The 14,098-nt window shown below is 39.8% G+C and overlaps 2 protein-coding genes across 4 annotated transcripts; one reads left to right on the top strand and one right to left on the bottom strand.

Moving 5' to 3' along the window:
- Positions 1–6,996: 6,996 nt before the first annotated feature.
- LOC130685471 (enolase-phosphatase E1-like) lies at positions 6,997–13,277 on the top strand. 3 transcript variants are annotated; one of them, XM_059494755.1, is made up of 12 exons: positions 6,997–7,083; positions 7,148–7,429; positions 7,616–7,772; positions 7,856–10,129; positions 10,947–11,014; positions 11,089–11,154; positions 11,220–11,413; positions 11,500–11,644; positions 11,711–11,811; positions 11,882–12,100; positions 12,845–12,955; positions 13,025–13,277. In XM_059494755.1, exons 2-12 carry the CDS (start codon positions 7,183–7,185, stop codon positions 13,133–13,135), a joined length of 3,693 nt encoding a protein of 1,230 aa, XP_059350738.1. In that variant the 5' UTR covers positions 6,997–7,083; positions 7,148–7,182; the 3' UTR covers positions 13,136–13,277. The 3 variants fall into 3 exon arrangements, with proteins under 3 accessions (XP_059350738.1, XP_059350739.1, XP_057364754.2); XM_059494756.1 differs by having other exon boundaries at positions 7,020–7,083; positions 7,167–7,429; XM_057508771.2 differs by lacking the exon at positions 6,997–7,083 and having other exon boundaries at positions 7,090–7,429.
- Positions 13,201–13,885, bottom strand: LOC130685372 (NADH dehydrogenase [ubiquinone] 1 beta subcomplex subunit 9-like). The gene is made up of 3 exons (XM_057508673.1): positions 13,726–13,885; positions 13,515–13,657; positions 13,201–13,454 (listed from the first exon to the last, which is right to left on the bottom strand). The coding sequence occupies exons 1-3, from the start codon at positions 13,821–13,823 to the stop codon at positions 13,264–13,266; spliced, it is 432 nt and encodes a 143-aa protein (XP_057364656.1). The 5' UTR covers positions 13,824–13,885; the 3' UTR covers positions 13,201–13,263.
- Positions 13,886–14,098: the final 213 nt, after the last annotated feature.

Raw genomic sequence — 14,098 nt, 5'->3', positions numbered from 1 at the left:
CAACATTCTGGAACGTTTGCAAGTGTATCCATTATCAACTGGCTGACGACCAAAGGCACCAAAAAGCACTTAGCGTCTCGTGCATAATAAAACAGGATTGCTCTAGCAGAGTGACATTGTCAATGATGCACAGGTACGTAGCTCTACTTCCTTATGATGTCGACTCGGTTTCGACATCTTTCTTGTCTTAAGTATATCAAGGAAAAAAAATGAATGAAGTATAGATTGGCAAGGCACCTGTCCGTAGACGGGAGATTGCGTGTTAATTATTGAGGCGAGGAGTCGGACGATGCAAATCGACAGATCCTTGTTGAAAATGTGTTAAACAAAACAGGGAAGGAGAGGGGGTTTGGGTGAATAGCGTTGTGTATGACGGAACGGCTTATGGAAGAACCCCAGGTGGCGACAGCTGACCCTTTTCACATAGCATGCACAACATGAGCAAACATTATGGGCCGTCCTTTTTTTTTTTGTTTCATTTTTTTTTTCAATATCGATTCAAACCGGCACCCTCTGCTTTCACAATGAGTCTCGCATGTGCTTCTGTTTTACGTCATCACGGTTCAATGTGTTCCCATTGCGCTTCATATATTCCACCTGTTCTTTCATAAAAACGAAAAAAAAAAAGGGTTTTCGTATTTCCTTTTTCTGGAACAGATTTGTTTGACTAACCCTCATACACAAAACATAAAAAAAAAAAAAAAAAGAAAAGAAAGAAAGAAGAAAAAAAAAAATTAATTTAAAAATCTTTTTTGGGTCCCGCCCGGAATGTTTGTTTTGATTTTTTATTGCCTCCGCCGCGTTGCTTAAAGGTTGCGTGTAAACAAAAGAAGCTTGTTTGTTGTCGCGCTTGTTATTAGGCCGCTGTCTTTCCAGTTATTAGTTTCCTGTTGTTATTAGTCTTTTTTTTTTTTTTTTGTTTTTGTTTTTTTCTCTTTTGTAAGCCTACCGCTATCATGAAATCACTTTTACTTATTGGAACTAGCTGCACACAGGCTGCAAGCATTTTTGAGTTTGACTTGAAGTGTATGCGTCTAAAATAGCGGGCGGTCGAAGGATGTCGTTCAAACAGCTCGCAGCGAATATGTACTTCACCATATGTGTAGCCTACATAGAACTGGGTGCATCCGCGTTTCAGCTGATTACGGGGGACCCTCCAATTTTATCCGACTCCTATAGCTGTACAACATCCTGTTGTTGCAACAACGAAAGGCAGGAAGTGAAACCTTTTTTTTTTTCTTTTTTTTTTTTTTTTTCGAAGTGTTTTATCGACGTAGTCGTGGGGGGGGGACGACTACACGAAAACATTTTTCGAAAGAGTAATAAAGAAAACGTTAGATTGATTTTGACTCAAAGATAACAGATTGACATTCAATCTGGGTCAGTTAAAAACAAAAAAAAAAAAAAGAAGAAGAAGAAAATCAGAAATGTCTCCTTGTTTTAGGGCATCATAAATTGATAGTCACCGACAGGCCTCCAGTAAATATGCGCGGATCGTATAGACATGTAGACATTTTGTGTATACATAGGCCTATATAGCCTTTTTTTTTTTTTTTTTTTTTAATTTTTCCTCCCTTACCCGGCTGCAAGGGGGTATAGGAAAGCTAAAAAAGAATCCGACGGATTCTTTCCTTTTCGCTTTGAAAAAAAAAAAAAAAAAAAAAAGAAAATTCCCCATCCAAGTCAAAATCTAAATTCATTTGGGTTCTCTCTCTCTCTCTCATGTTTGTGACTGGGGCATTCCGTTAAATTGTTTTAATTCCACATTGTTTCGGTTGTATAATTGATACCCGTCGGTATGCTGTACACACACACACACACACAAATAAATCCGACCAAAAACGTAACAAAATACTAGACATTTTTCCTAAGCTCTTCTTTTTCTTATTCGCTCCGTGTTTGGTTTGTCGGACACGCCAAAAGATTTCTACGCCGCGATTGTTCATTTCCCAGTCTTTGACGCTAATGCTCGAATAGTTCTCTATCCAATAAGTCCGGCAGGTCAGCACAATAGTACACATAACGTGGTCGGAAAAAAAAAAAAAAGAAGAAGATAGTGGATCAAACGCTTGACAAGCACATACGGCTTCAAAGAAACAACAATACACAAAAAAACAATGCGAGCGAGATGGCATATCTCTTGTTGTTCGGCCTCCGAGTGATGGCTATCTAATTTGTTTTTGGCTTTTTTCTTTTTTTTTTTTTTTTGGCTCTGAGAATGTGTCGGGCTATCCAATAAATAGGGATGAGGGAAGAAAAGATTTTTTTTTTTTAGAAAATAAATAGATGTACAGACAACGGCGGCATGTCTTTTTCGGTTCAACTTGGATCTTCTTCTTCTTCTTCTTCATTTTATTATTATAACACACATGGACAAACAAGCAACAAGGGTTGTGTACACACAGTAAAAAAAAAAATGGGTTTGGATATGTTAGAAGAGTAAAAGGCTAAAAATCTTTTTTTTTTTTTTTTTTTTTTCTTTGCTTGATATTTATTTTATTGGACACTGTCGTGTTAATTGCCGGGCGGTTCGGTGTCGTCGCCGCTGCCGCAGTCGCCGCAACCGTTTGCCGCCTCAACGAAAAGGGAGGGGAAGAAAAAAAAACCCTCACCATCCGAATCCACAATAACAACAACACGACCAAAATATTAAAAAAAAAAAAAAAAAAAAAAAAAAAAGGAGAAGAAAAGAAAGAAAGGAAAAAAAAAAAAACCATTTCGGTTTTGGTTGTTGCGCCGATAAATAATAAATAATATGACAAGTGATGTTATCATACAGACTGTCTCACTTTGGGCTTCTTCTCTCTTGTTCACATGTTTAACAAGGCCAATGGGTTCTTAACTTTGCCCAGTTGTTTATAGTTTATCAGCCTCTCCCCATCGAAATAGAAAATTTTCAACGCAGATTTTGATTTGATTTTTTTCTTTTTTCTTTTTTTCTTTTTTTTTGTCCCTTTTATTTTTTATGATTTCGGATTTTTGTTTTATGGACGGAAAATCGTATTTCGTTACGGAGAGAAATGAAACGTTTTGTATGAAATTCATTTTAATTCCAGCGCCCCTCCCTCCCACCCATTTTTTTTTTTTTTTTTTTTTTTAAGATCGTAAATAATTCTAGCGCGTTTTTTTTTTTTCTAAAATTCAGAAAGGCAACAGCCGCAACGCTCAACACATTGCGCACACGAGCAATTAGCGAAACGTCATGTAACGCTGCTGCCTTGGGTATGGGATCCCCCTCCCCCTCTCAATTTTTTTTTTTTTTACGTACTAATTATTCTACGAGGGATAGATGTGTGTAATATCCAAACGCGGGCGCGTGTCCAATCGCCCAGTCGGGGGGGGGGGGCGCAATACGCCCCCGTTGTTGAATCAAAAGCCATTGAAATGCAAACTATTCAATCCGTTCGCCAATTTAACTCGGTGAAAAGGCTGAATTGGCCTCCCTTATATTTTACGCTTTTTTATTTTTCGTTGAGAATTTAAACGAGCCATTAGCCTCGATTTGTGCGTTTACGCAGTTTAATATAACAAGCGAAAGAAAGAAAAAAAAAACAAAAAAAAAACAAAAACACGGAGCCGGTGTTTCTCTTACGTCCGGGTATCACGTCACCACGGCACGTGACCTATTAAAGTCATAAATATAAGCTCTCGCTTACACAAGAATTTTTTTTTGCTATCTCTTCGTGTGTGTGTGTACTTTTTCGTTTTATTATTGGTTGCGGCTGGCGCCCATTTACACATTAAAAAAAAAAAAACTACCAGCATAGAAGTATTTATTACGGAGGTAAATTTTTATAGCTTTCTGTCCCTTTTTGTTCCTTGTTTGTTGTTATCACTGGGGCGCAAAATAATGATGACGTCGTCGTCGCAGAAAAAATGCTGCAGCACGATACAAACCCGAAATGGCCAGAGAAAAAGGACACTTTTTTTTTTTTTTTGTTCAAAAATAAGTTTCCGCACGATCGAGTTTTGAATGCTTTTCGAATTTTTTTTTTTTCCATCCAAGCCAACGCCCCAATACCAAAATTGTCACATTTTTTTTTTTTTTTTTTTGACCAGTTTTCGTTTTACACCAGGATGCGTGACGATAATTTTAGAGCTTTTTAAAAAAAAAAAAAAAAAATCTCGCCCTTTGTGTTTTGAAATTGTGTTACCGAGCAAACATCGGAACAAAGCCATTTATTTTTTTTAAACGGCTGACTATAGCGATCAATTACCCAATAAATAACAAACACATTTTTCACTCCAAAAAAAAAAAAAAAATAAATATTAAAAAAATAAAATACCAATCATTTTCGTGTGTGTGTGTGACGTGTTTTTTTTTTTTTTTTTTTACCGAATTAAAACGAGCTGCCGTCATTGGACGCAACGCGGCGTGAATAATAGCCGGATAATCCCCAAGGCTAGGGATTATCTTTTTGAACGCACCAACAGCACCCGGCGCGCCGGCCAGTTGATAACAGACTCGTAGATAAAAGAAATTCTTTTGGCCTTTTGTTAGCCAGGTGTGTGCGCAACAGTGGAAGATCATTTACAAGGCATTCAACGAAAGCCAATCAATACAAAAGAGCTGCCATTCAAATCCATATATAGCCGTCTAATCACGAAATGAACAACGCCGTGACAACCAGCAGTAGCAGCAACACATCAACGGTATCCACACGTTGATCTCTCTACTGGAAAATTGAATAGAATTTTATAACAAGAAAAAAAAAAAAAAAAAAAAAAAAAAACTAAAATTTCTTGCATGGTAGAAAAGCGTGTCTGTTGCGTGGCAAATGCCCTTTTGATATGTCTCTACATCTATTCCGCACTGTTACACACACGACCCCACATACTACATTTTTTTTTTTTTTTTTTTTTTTGCGACATTCCGTTTTACCTTCCAGAGAGTTCACTTCACTTTTCTTTTTTTAAGAGAAAGAATTTCAGTGGAAGAAGAACCACCTGGATAATATAAGTACCCAGTAGCGTAACAGTAAATAGCGGATATAATATACATAGTTTCGTAATGTAATACAGTATGCTCCTTTATTTAGCTTTTACATGTACAGGGGGAAAGTGTAGGAGAGAAGCGCGTGCGGAGTGGTACGTTAGAATTCGGAAGTACTTTATCGATTCGTAGCCTACGTAACGTTTGAGAATGGAAGGGGGGGGGGGTGTACATGTCGTTCTTACTGGCTAACAAAGTGGATGCCCAACCTCTCTCTAGCTGATGATATGAGTGATACCGAGATGATCAGGTTGCATGCGTGAAACCATTCATCTCCCGTGAAAAAAAAAAATAGTCAACGGGGGGGGGGGGGGGGGGGGGAGGCGAGTTGAATTCATGTGTACCTGTTTTGTTTGTACGGATGCAATTCTTTGATACTCATCGCCCCTATTATTTTTCTTTACAAATACACTCCCCCCCTATTTCGAAAACCCTTTTTTTTTTGTCCACCCTACCCGTTTGGCCTAGAAATAATAGGTAGGTCAGTCTGTACTGTACTAAGGCTGTCATTAGCCTGTCACTAAGGTCATCTGCTAGTCACAGCAACTCGTCATCATCATCATCATCATCATCATCATACAAGTCAAACAGCGTGGGCGGGACCGGGTCGTCATTTGTCAGCAGTCGGAGGTTTTTTTTCTCTTTTCACTCATTTGGCACACAACAACTGTGCGCATGGAGAAAAGAAAGGGAAAGTCGTGCAGTCGTCAGCGTACCATACGATATACGTAGAAACGAGAAAATAAACATTCGACTCATCTCGATAGCAGTCCCAACCCCATCAGATGTCACTAACTCCCGTTCCATTGTCCTTCCTCTTCCTACCCGAAATGGAATGAAAACGAGAGGAATATATGGGAACTGACTGCGTTATACATGTCGCTCTGTAATTTGGGACGAGTTCTGCGACAACAGAAGTTTTTCCGACTAATTGTTTTCCATCGTTTTAAAAAAAAAATTTTCGTACTTACACCACATTTATTATTTACTGGATGCGTTTCGTCTACGTGCTGTTGTTGTTCTTGTGTGTGCATACCGGATGATGTCTCTTTACGTTGCTGGAAAAAAGATAAGAGCAATTATTCGAATCGAGTTCTTGTTTTTTGTACTATTCAGGAAAAAAAAAAAAAAAAGGGAATAGAACCTTGCGAGCTGAGACCCTTCACGTCTCTCTTGTTTCTACTGTTAGGCTTCGTTCACGATTTTCTTGAAAAAGAAAAACGAAGTGGTAGAGGTCACAATTTGTGCTGTTTTGGGCTTCATTTTGATTCCGACATGACCTCGCATTATCTTTCTCCACGCTGGGTAGCAGGTTTAATGGATCCATTTCTATTTGTTGTTGTTCGGTTGGGTTTCCTCTCGCATTCTTATTTCATTGAATTCTATTTGGTAGGGAAGTGTAGTGAATCAAAAGACGTAGAACAATTTCAAAGGGTTTTTGAGAGAAAACCGCAGCTGCGCGGAATCACACGCATATGGCCGACGATGAAGTTGTCAATCATTTTACCGTTGCCCTTGACGACTCCATTAAATTTGTAATGTGCAATTTGAAATAATCCTTGCCCCCTGTTTGACCAGGTTTTTGATTTCCCTCGCTACCCACTTGAAACGGCCCTGACGAGTTGCAGTTAGGGGAAGTGGTCTCCAATATCCACACCATGTGCTTTGTATATAAGCAAATATGAAATCGGATTATAAATAAAACTATGAAATATGCTGTGACACAAGTATGAAGGGGTGACAAGTTTAGATTTCAAAATATGCAATTTCGAAAGAACCCTCGTCATCCACCCCACTCTGGCTTGACGACATGTGTAGGGTTTCTCATACGAACTATGCTTCTCGTCGAATATGCGTCGTGAAGAAATGTACCTTAATTGAGAAAATTGAGCTTTCAGGTTTCATGAGTTATTTAGCTAAAAAGGCCTGTGGCTAAAATAGTTTACGATGGTTGATTGGCATATTCGTGATGACCATAATCTTTCGTACTTGTCGCGTTTTACAATGAATTTTAGCCATCTAGTGTTCAAAAAGCCAACTTCGTGTTGCATGCAATGACGCCGCCTTGTGGTCCGCTAGCCCAGCTGCAGGTATTGTAAACACACATCTCAAAACAAAAAGCCAATTTATTAACCGAAAAACGCTGATGATAAGTTTGATTGAATTCGATCAGATTTGCTGCATGTGACATGGAGCCAAGGATGTACAAAAGTGGGGATGTTGTCTGGGTCCTGGCCAGCAAGAGACTCGGCTGGTGGCCTGGCCGTGTCGAAAACGTGGAGGAATTGCGTCAGGAGTTGGTGGGAGATGTAACGGACAAAACCATCGCTGTTGTCAAATTCCTGAATGAAGACAATTATCAGTTTGTGGAAGATGAAACCATCATTTGTGCCTATGAGTCAAACCGGAAGCAAGAATACATATCCCTTGGAATGAGTAAGTTTGCGTTAAAATTTGGTGTTACCCATTTCTTCCTTTGTCCTCTCTGTACAGGAACATAATGGCAAAGTTTCACATACTTTGTCAAGTTTTCCATTACGGTGTTCATCAGATCATTTTTTTTTTCTTATGATACCAAAAGAAATGTTTTTCAATATTTATTTCCCTCCTTTTATTTTACAGAGAAATATTTTGAGAAAAAACGACTAAATGAAACAAGCAGTCCTTTCATGAAATTTGCTGACAGTATCAGACAAGCTGAGAAATTAATTGGTGGTAATCCAAATATGGTTGATGATGAAAAATTTCAACCAAAAAAAGCTGTACCTGCACAGTCTAAGTATGTTTGAAGATTTTCTCGAAAATTGGCACACAATTAAAAGTGTGATAAAATCTTCATTGAAATCACTTGTGTTTTATTAGGTACAAAAATATTTTCGTTGACCCACGCGTAAAGGAAGCGAAAACAAAATCTCCTGTTAAAGGAACAACCCCACGTCGCCCTGGCCGCCCAACTGCCAAAGAAGCTATTACACCTAAAGTCAATCATCCTCGCTTTCAGGGTCAGTCAGATCACGAAGTCAGAATTAGGAGGCAAGAAAAGTCACCTCTTGCAGGAAGCCCAGGTGTCGGAGAATACAAGTGTGACAGCTGTACATTTCAGACTTCCCGCTTAAACCTTATGGTCCTCCATAAAAAATCTGAACATTTGAGCAACTCAAGCTCTTCCAACACTATCACCACCAAGCAGAAGACAGCTCAAAAAAGACAGAGTTCCCCAACAAAGAAACCCGCTAGCAAACGAAGTAAAATCATCGCGGAACCCGATGGTGACCTTTTCGACCAAGTAAAGCGAAACCTGGAATCCAAAGAGATCGACAGCAAACCTTCTCAGTCAAGGACGTCTGCAAAAACCCAGGCGTCGCCAAAAACAGCCAAAATGCCGAAAACAGCCAAAACTCCTAAAACACCACGTACACCTCGATCGGGAAAAGCTTCAGCCACTGCAACATCGGCAAAGAGTCCAATAACTAAACCAAGCGAGAGTAAGACACAGTTCAATCCGAAAAAGAAGTGGCTAAAATCCCTACAAAAAGAAGCCAACCCCGAAGTTAAAAACAAATTAATGGCCGACTGGGATGAAGATGATGAAGAAGAGAAGCAACAACAGAACAATCAGACTGGAATACCTTTGCATCCAGAAAAGGCTAAGGAGATAGAAGCCGAAAGTGATTCGGACAGCGAACTTCGGCCATCCAAGTCGGACCTGCTTCACCAGAGAAGCGACGACGAAGATGAAGACGATGCGATGGAAACGGAGCCGCTGAATATCAAAACTCCTGACAAATTCAACGAAGGCGATGCTGAGGCCTCCAACACGGAAGAATCGTTAATAGCTGGCATCAGCGCTGAAATCGACAAACTTAATGCAGATCTAGATGCCACACATCGTGAGGCAAGAAGTTTAACTCTAAACGGAGATTCGAACTCTACCGACAAACTATCCCCGAAAAAAGAAACGATTACAACCAGCGTAAATGGGGTTGCACAATCATCACCTGATACTCCATCGAAAGGCGAAGAGGAGATAAAGCAAGATGTTGCATCTCTTCTAGCCGAAACGAGTGTGCCTACCATCCCAGACATTACCGAGCTTAGTAAAGCAATTGAAATCGACAAGAGCAAGACCAGTACAACTCCATCAGAGATCGAAGAACTCAAAGAAGATATCGATCAAGGGGTTGCAAACAATGAGCCAGAGAAAGTCGAACTAGAGCAGCCAATGGATGAGGAGGAAATCAATCAAGTGGTTGAGAACGAGGCCAAGGACGCAAATCCACATCCTTCGTTGGCAGAAGAAAAAATGGATCAATCTGTTGAAGGTGAAATGGAAAAGGCCAACCCAGAACAGATAGTTGAAGAAAAAGAAACATGTCAATTAGAAAAGAGCATCGTCAAACCTATTGAAAATGTGGAAGCTCCAGTAGATGTACGTGACACGAATAAAAAAATGGAAGAAGAGCAAAACGTCGAGATTGACCATGAAACATTGGCAGTGGAAAAGGAGGAAACAGCAACCTTGCCGGAAGCCGGAAACGAAAGTGACCTAAAGAACGGAGTCGAAACTACAGGCGAGGATAGATTCGAAACTGTAGTGGAGGAAAGCGTCGAAACGGTACCGGAAGACAGAGTCGAAACTGTGGCAGAGGACAGAATTGAAACTGTAGCACAGGAGAGAATCGAAAATGTACCAGAGGGCAGAGTCGAAACGGTACCGGAGGAAAGAATCGAGACTGCAGAGGAGAAAACAGTCGAAGTCATAGCTGAGAATAGAATCGAAGCTGTGGCCGAAAATGGTGTCATCATTGTAACCGAGGATGCAGCCGAAGCTGAAGCCGTAGCCCTGACATCTCAGAACGGAGAGGCAACCGAAGTCGTAACAACCAACGGTGGCAGCAACCTTCTTATGCAGGGGGAAGATGGAGAGACCTACATGGTGGTTTGGGATCCTGGCACCAACATCCAAGAGTTCTTGGCGTGCGGAGGCGAAGGAGAGGACGGCAGCGCCGGTACTACTCAAACGTTGCTTATCGATCCCTCGTCTCTGCAGGCTGGCAGTGACTTGGAAAACCTGTTTCAGATGGCCGTTGCCGCCTCCGCCGCACCTCAACAACAGAACGAGCAGTCAAATTCAACGTAAGGCCCGTTGAGTATAGAAACTTTTTTTTTATTTTATTTTATTTTTTTTTTTTTGAAATGTTATTACTCTTTTTTTAAAACCATTTTTTCTTGAAACTCCTCGTGCAATGCTTATTCAACACTACGAGTTTCAAAAAATTTTCTGAATTTTCATTTTAAGCCTTTGAAAAGTTTTGCCGCATGAGAAAAACCACCGTTTTAGGTTGAAAGAGCAACATTGCACTCGAGTGGCATTTTTTTTTTCTGTAGCCCAGTTGTTTAATGCAACATTTTTTCGTCTCCTTCTTTATCTCGACGCGAAGTGGAAAAATTAAGCCGATAGTGTTGATTATCATGATGATGACCTTTGTATTCCCCCTCCCTCCCTACCTTGATACACTCCGAACGACAAAACCAAAAACTACAAAAAAACAAAACAAAAACAAAAACAAAAAAACAAAAAAAAATATGCAAAAAAAAAATAATGAGAAAAAAAGAAAAAAATAAAATACACAAGTGTGTATTGTTTTATGAAATTCCGTTCAGATTTTCCTTTGCACCATTCTATACATCTGTCTCGGAATTTGCATTCAAACAATCAAAAATGAAAGGTGGCAACAAATAGAGCGCAAGTCGAAAATAGTGGGTACGGTAGTGGGTATTGTATGTAAAGTAACGGTCCAAAGATAGACAGCTTGTCATGAAGTTGATGGATCTGTTATTTTTCCCTTTTTTTTTTTTCTTTAGTTTTGATTTTGTTTTCACTTTTATTTTGTGTTACTGATTATCACTTTTTGATACTTGCATCGGAGGATCTCATCTCGTTTTCTTTTAGAATGCCAAGCTCTCCAAAAGGTGGTAGGAGATCATCCAAAAGTACACCCAAAGGCACACCCATCAAGGGTAATTCGGGCATTTATCTGTTATTCAGGAGTGAATTTCGTTCTTAACACATACATAAATATATACATATCAAGGTTGCAAACCCAAGATAAAACCAATAGAAGAATTGCTGAACAAACATGGAGACGCTGTTGGGAAAGGTATTAGTGTAAATTTAAAAAAAAAGTCTTAAAAGAACGGAAATTCGACCATCGGTTTCATTTAGAACTAGCAGAGAATACAGTAGTATGGTCGGTTTCAAACTCTACACTGTTCTTACCGGGAGCCGTGATTGAGTCGTCGAATGTCGACACGTTGACCCTCCTTGCATTCGACGTTGAGCGCCCCGATAATCAACGCAAATACCGACGCAATCGAGTGATTTCAGCCTTTCACCATCAACTCAATCTTGAACTTCTGGTACAAAACGCGATACATAAAAACCGTTTTTTTTTTTGCAATTTGATTGATATCTAGTACGTTCTATCGGAAACTTGTCCTAACAGGCATTTGGCAGGACCAAAAATAAGGCAGCTGTCTGCAAAAAACTCGACCTCGCTTTCGAGCACGCGTCTAACTTTGTTGGATTACGTAGTAAAACGAATTTTAATGAACTCACTGCCCGGCAATATATAACCGCCTGCCATCGCTGTAACGCTTTTTTCCCATATATATTCAAATGGGTTTATTATGATGAATTTTTTGTTGCTATTGTAGCTCCCGTGAAGCTGTTTTCTGAACGCTATTTAACGTCATCCCCATTGGATGAGATTCGGGGTCTTCCCGAACCACTGGACGACTCTGACTCATCAGAAGAGGTCTCAATGAAATTGTCTAACATGTGTCGTAAAATGTTATCAAATGCTTGTACGCTTTTTCTCTCGACAGGTGGTTTTAGATACGAGTGAGTCAGGTAGGGGACGACAAATTGTGGACATCATGTTGGAAGAACACGTCTTGACAGATTCCTGCCTCCAGCATTTAGCGGGTTGTGTTACGGCGCCTTCACAAGAACAAGCCTTTAGAGTAAACCTGTACAACTCGCAAAGTTGGCAGCGGTTGACGCAGTCCGCTACTACGTCTGGCATTCTGGGAAACTCACGCGAGGTAGGTATAAGACATCGATCGTGACTGTTTTGACCTTCGGGTAGATACTTCAAGACTCGCAAAGCCACCCCCACCTCCTCTCACTCGACGAGAGGAAACTTTCTTTCGTTTAACGAAGACAACGTATTGAACGGAGACATACTACGTCATATGTCACTACGGGTCTACTTTCCCTTGCTCGGTGTTCGTGATGACAGTTTGCCAACGACAGGGAGGAAGAGGCACAGGCCGTCACGTAATTTTCAGATTATGAGAATGCCATGCCTCACTGAATTTTGTGCAAAACAGTGACACGAATTTCATAAAAATGTCGGTGAGATTGACAGATGATGGATGCAGCATTGCTGTTCGAATAATCGGAAACAAGCAAAGACTTGCGACATGCAGCAATGTGGGGAAATCTCGTGGGAGCTTTCTTGATTGTCAAAGGATGGTTTCTCGTGATTATTGTTCAAGGTGTTGGTTATATGGTTATTCCATATTAACGGCTCCTTGGAAATCTTCCTTCTAAAAAAGGCAATTGTTGTCGGCCAATTTTATAGGCCTTAAACTGAAGACAGTCACGCCGTCATGCAACAAATCTTCCGTTGCAAATCTTTTTCCTTTCTGTAGTCTGACATGTCACATCTAACGGTTGGAAAAACAAACAAGAATTACCCAAGAGCTAGTATTAATTGCGATATATGTCCATTTGCTATGTAAATGCCAACTGTTTGATGCTTAAGATGTCGAATCTACTTTTAGTTGTACAGCAAGTTGGCAGACTTCCTTACTGAAAACGTTCATCGCGTTCAAGAACTACAGGAAGGAAAGGATCGTAAACGAGCTTTTATTCTAGATTTGCTACTGCCAGAGGTATATTCTTATTCTGTGGATATGCATCTTCTATTTGCCTGACTTGCCTTTCTTGCTAATTCAATATAGGCCTTGATTTATGGTGTCCAGAAAACATTCCATGTCACATATCAAGAAGCCAAGAATATTGTAGTTTACGGTATAAAAGATCATGATAAATATCATGATATAGCCACCTAAAGATTAATCTACAGTTTTGCATGAAATTTTGGTAACATACATTGATCTTTAATATCTTGACTGTATCACTGTCTGAAATCTTATCTATTCAAGTGCCTATACATGGTAATTTGCATAACAATAAATTTTCAATGATGATGGGGCTCCTCAGCTTTGCCAAATTTCTTCTCCCAGTAGGCTACATACTCTTTTTTGAGCTCTTCTCTACGAGCAAAATACTCAGGATATTGAGCTTTCTCATCATGGCTCCAATAGTCCAGCACCCAGTCGGGAGATCTGAGTTCTCTTCCATAGGCAGACCCACCAGGTGATTCAGCAACTGTAAACCAAGACGTGAAAAATTAGCTAAGTTGGATATAAAAAAGTACTAATATGGTACATTTAAGCGGGTGTGTGTGTTGCTTTTGAAACAATTCCTCCTCCGCATTTGCGATGAGAGTTTGCACTTTCAGGGCATCCGTTAGGCTACGATTTTCGTCAAATTTTTGCCTCAGCAATACGGCGTTGTACCGAAAGGCAACCCTAAGAAAGTTCGTATAATGGTGTCACTTCTTACACTCTATGGAAATACAATGGCAATTTTTCCTTACCTATTAGGTGCACATTCTTGGATGAGTCTCACAGCTCGTTTGTAAAGTCTACATACTTTCTGGGTATGTCCAAGAACTTCGGTTTGGAGATACGCCATTTTGTACTATCTAGAAAACAACAGACAACATTGACAATAGCTGGCTAGCAGAAAGAACTGTCCTAAACCATTGATGTCATATATTTATACTAACTAAAAACCATCACACAGCAAATTTCAGCCAAGCGACTCTACTTTGTACGCCGTAAGAAGTAAATTTATTACCCCAAAATAAAAGCAATAATTTTGAAACACACTTCCAAACAAAAATCTGAATTTTTTGTCTTTGTGAACCAAAAAATAGTTGCCTCTGAAGTTTTTGAAACAATCACGAA

The sequence above is a fragment of the Daphnia carinata genome, chromosome 3, assembly GCF_022539665.2.
Source record: "Daphnia carinata strain CSIRO-1 chromosome 3, CSIRO_AGI_Dcar_HiC_V3, whole genome shotgun sequence".
In the NCBI taxonomy this organism is placed as follows: Eukaryota; Metazoa; Arthropoda; class Branchiopoda; order Diplostraca; family Daphniidae; genus Daphnia; species Daphnia carinata.
The sequence above is the reverse complement of the archived record's forward strand: the minus strand, read 5'-3'. Positions and strand labels throughout refer to the sequence as shown.

Excerpts from the sequence above, each read along its gene's own strand:
- LOC130685471 (XM_059494755.1), top strand. The coding sequence starts at position 7,183 with ATGGAGCCAAGGATGTACAAAAGTGGGGATGTTGTCTGGGTCCTGGCC. Across the intron at positions 7,430-7,615 it reads ATACATATCCCTTGGAATGA|AGAAATATTTTGAGAAAAAA; the intron begins GTAAGTTTGCGT and ends TTTATTTTACAG. Across the intron at positions 11,155-11,219 it reads TGGAGACGCTGTTGGGAAAG|AACTAGCAGAGAATACAGTA; the intron begins GTATTAGTGTAA and ends GGTTTCATTTAG.
- LOC130685372 (XM_057508673.1), bottom strand. The coding sequence starts at position 13,823 with ATGGCGTATCTCCAAACCGAAGTTCTTGGACATACCCAGAAAGTATGT. Across the intron at positions 13,658-13,725 it reads CAAGAATGTGCACCTAATAG|GGTTGCCTTTCGGTACAACG; the intron begins GTAAGGAAAAAT and ends GAACTTTCTTAG. Across the intron at positions 13,455-13,514 it reads ACACACACACCCGCTTAAAT|TTGCTGAATCACCTGGTGGG; the intron begins GTACCATATTAG and ends CTTGGTTTACAG.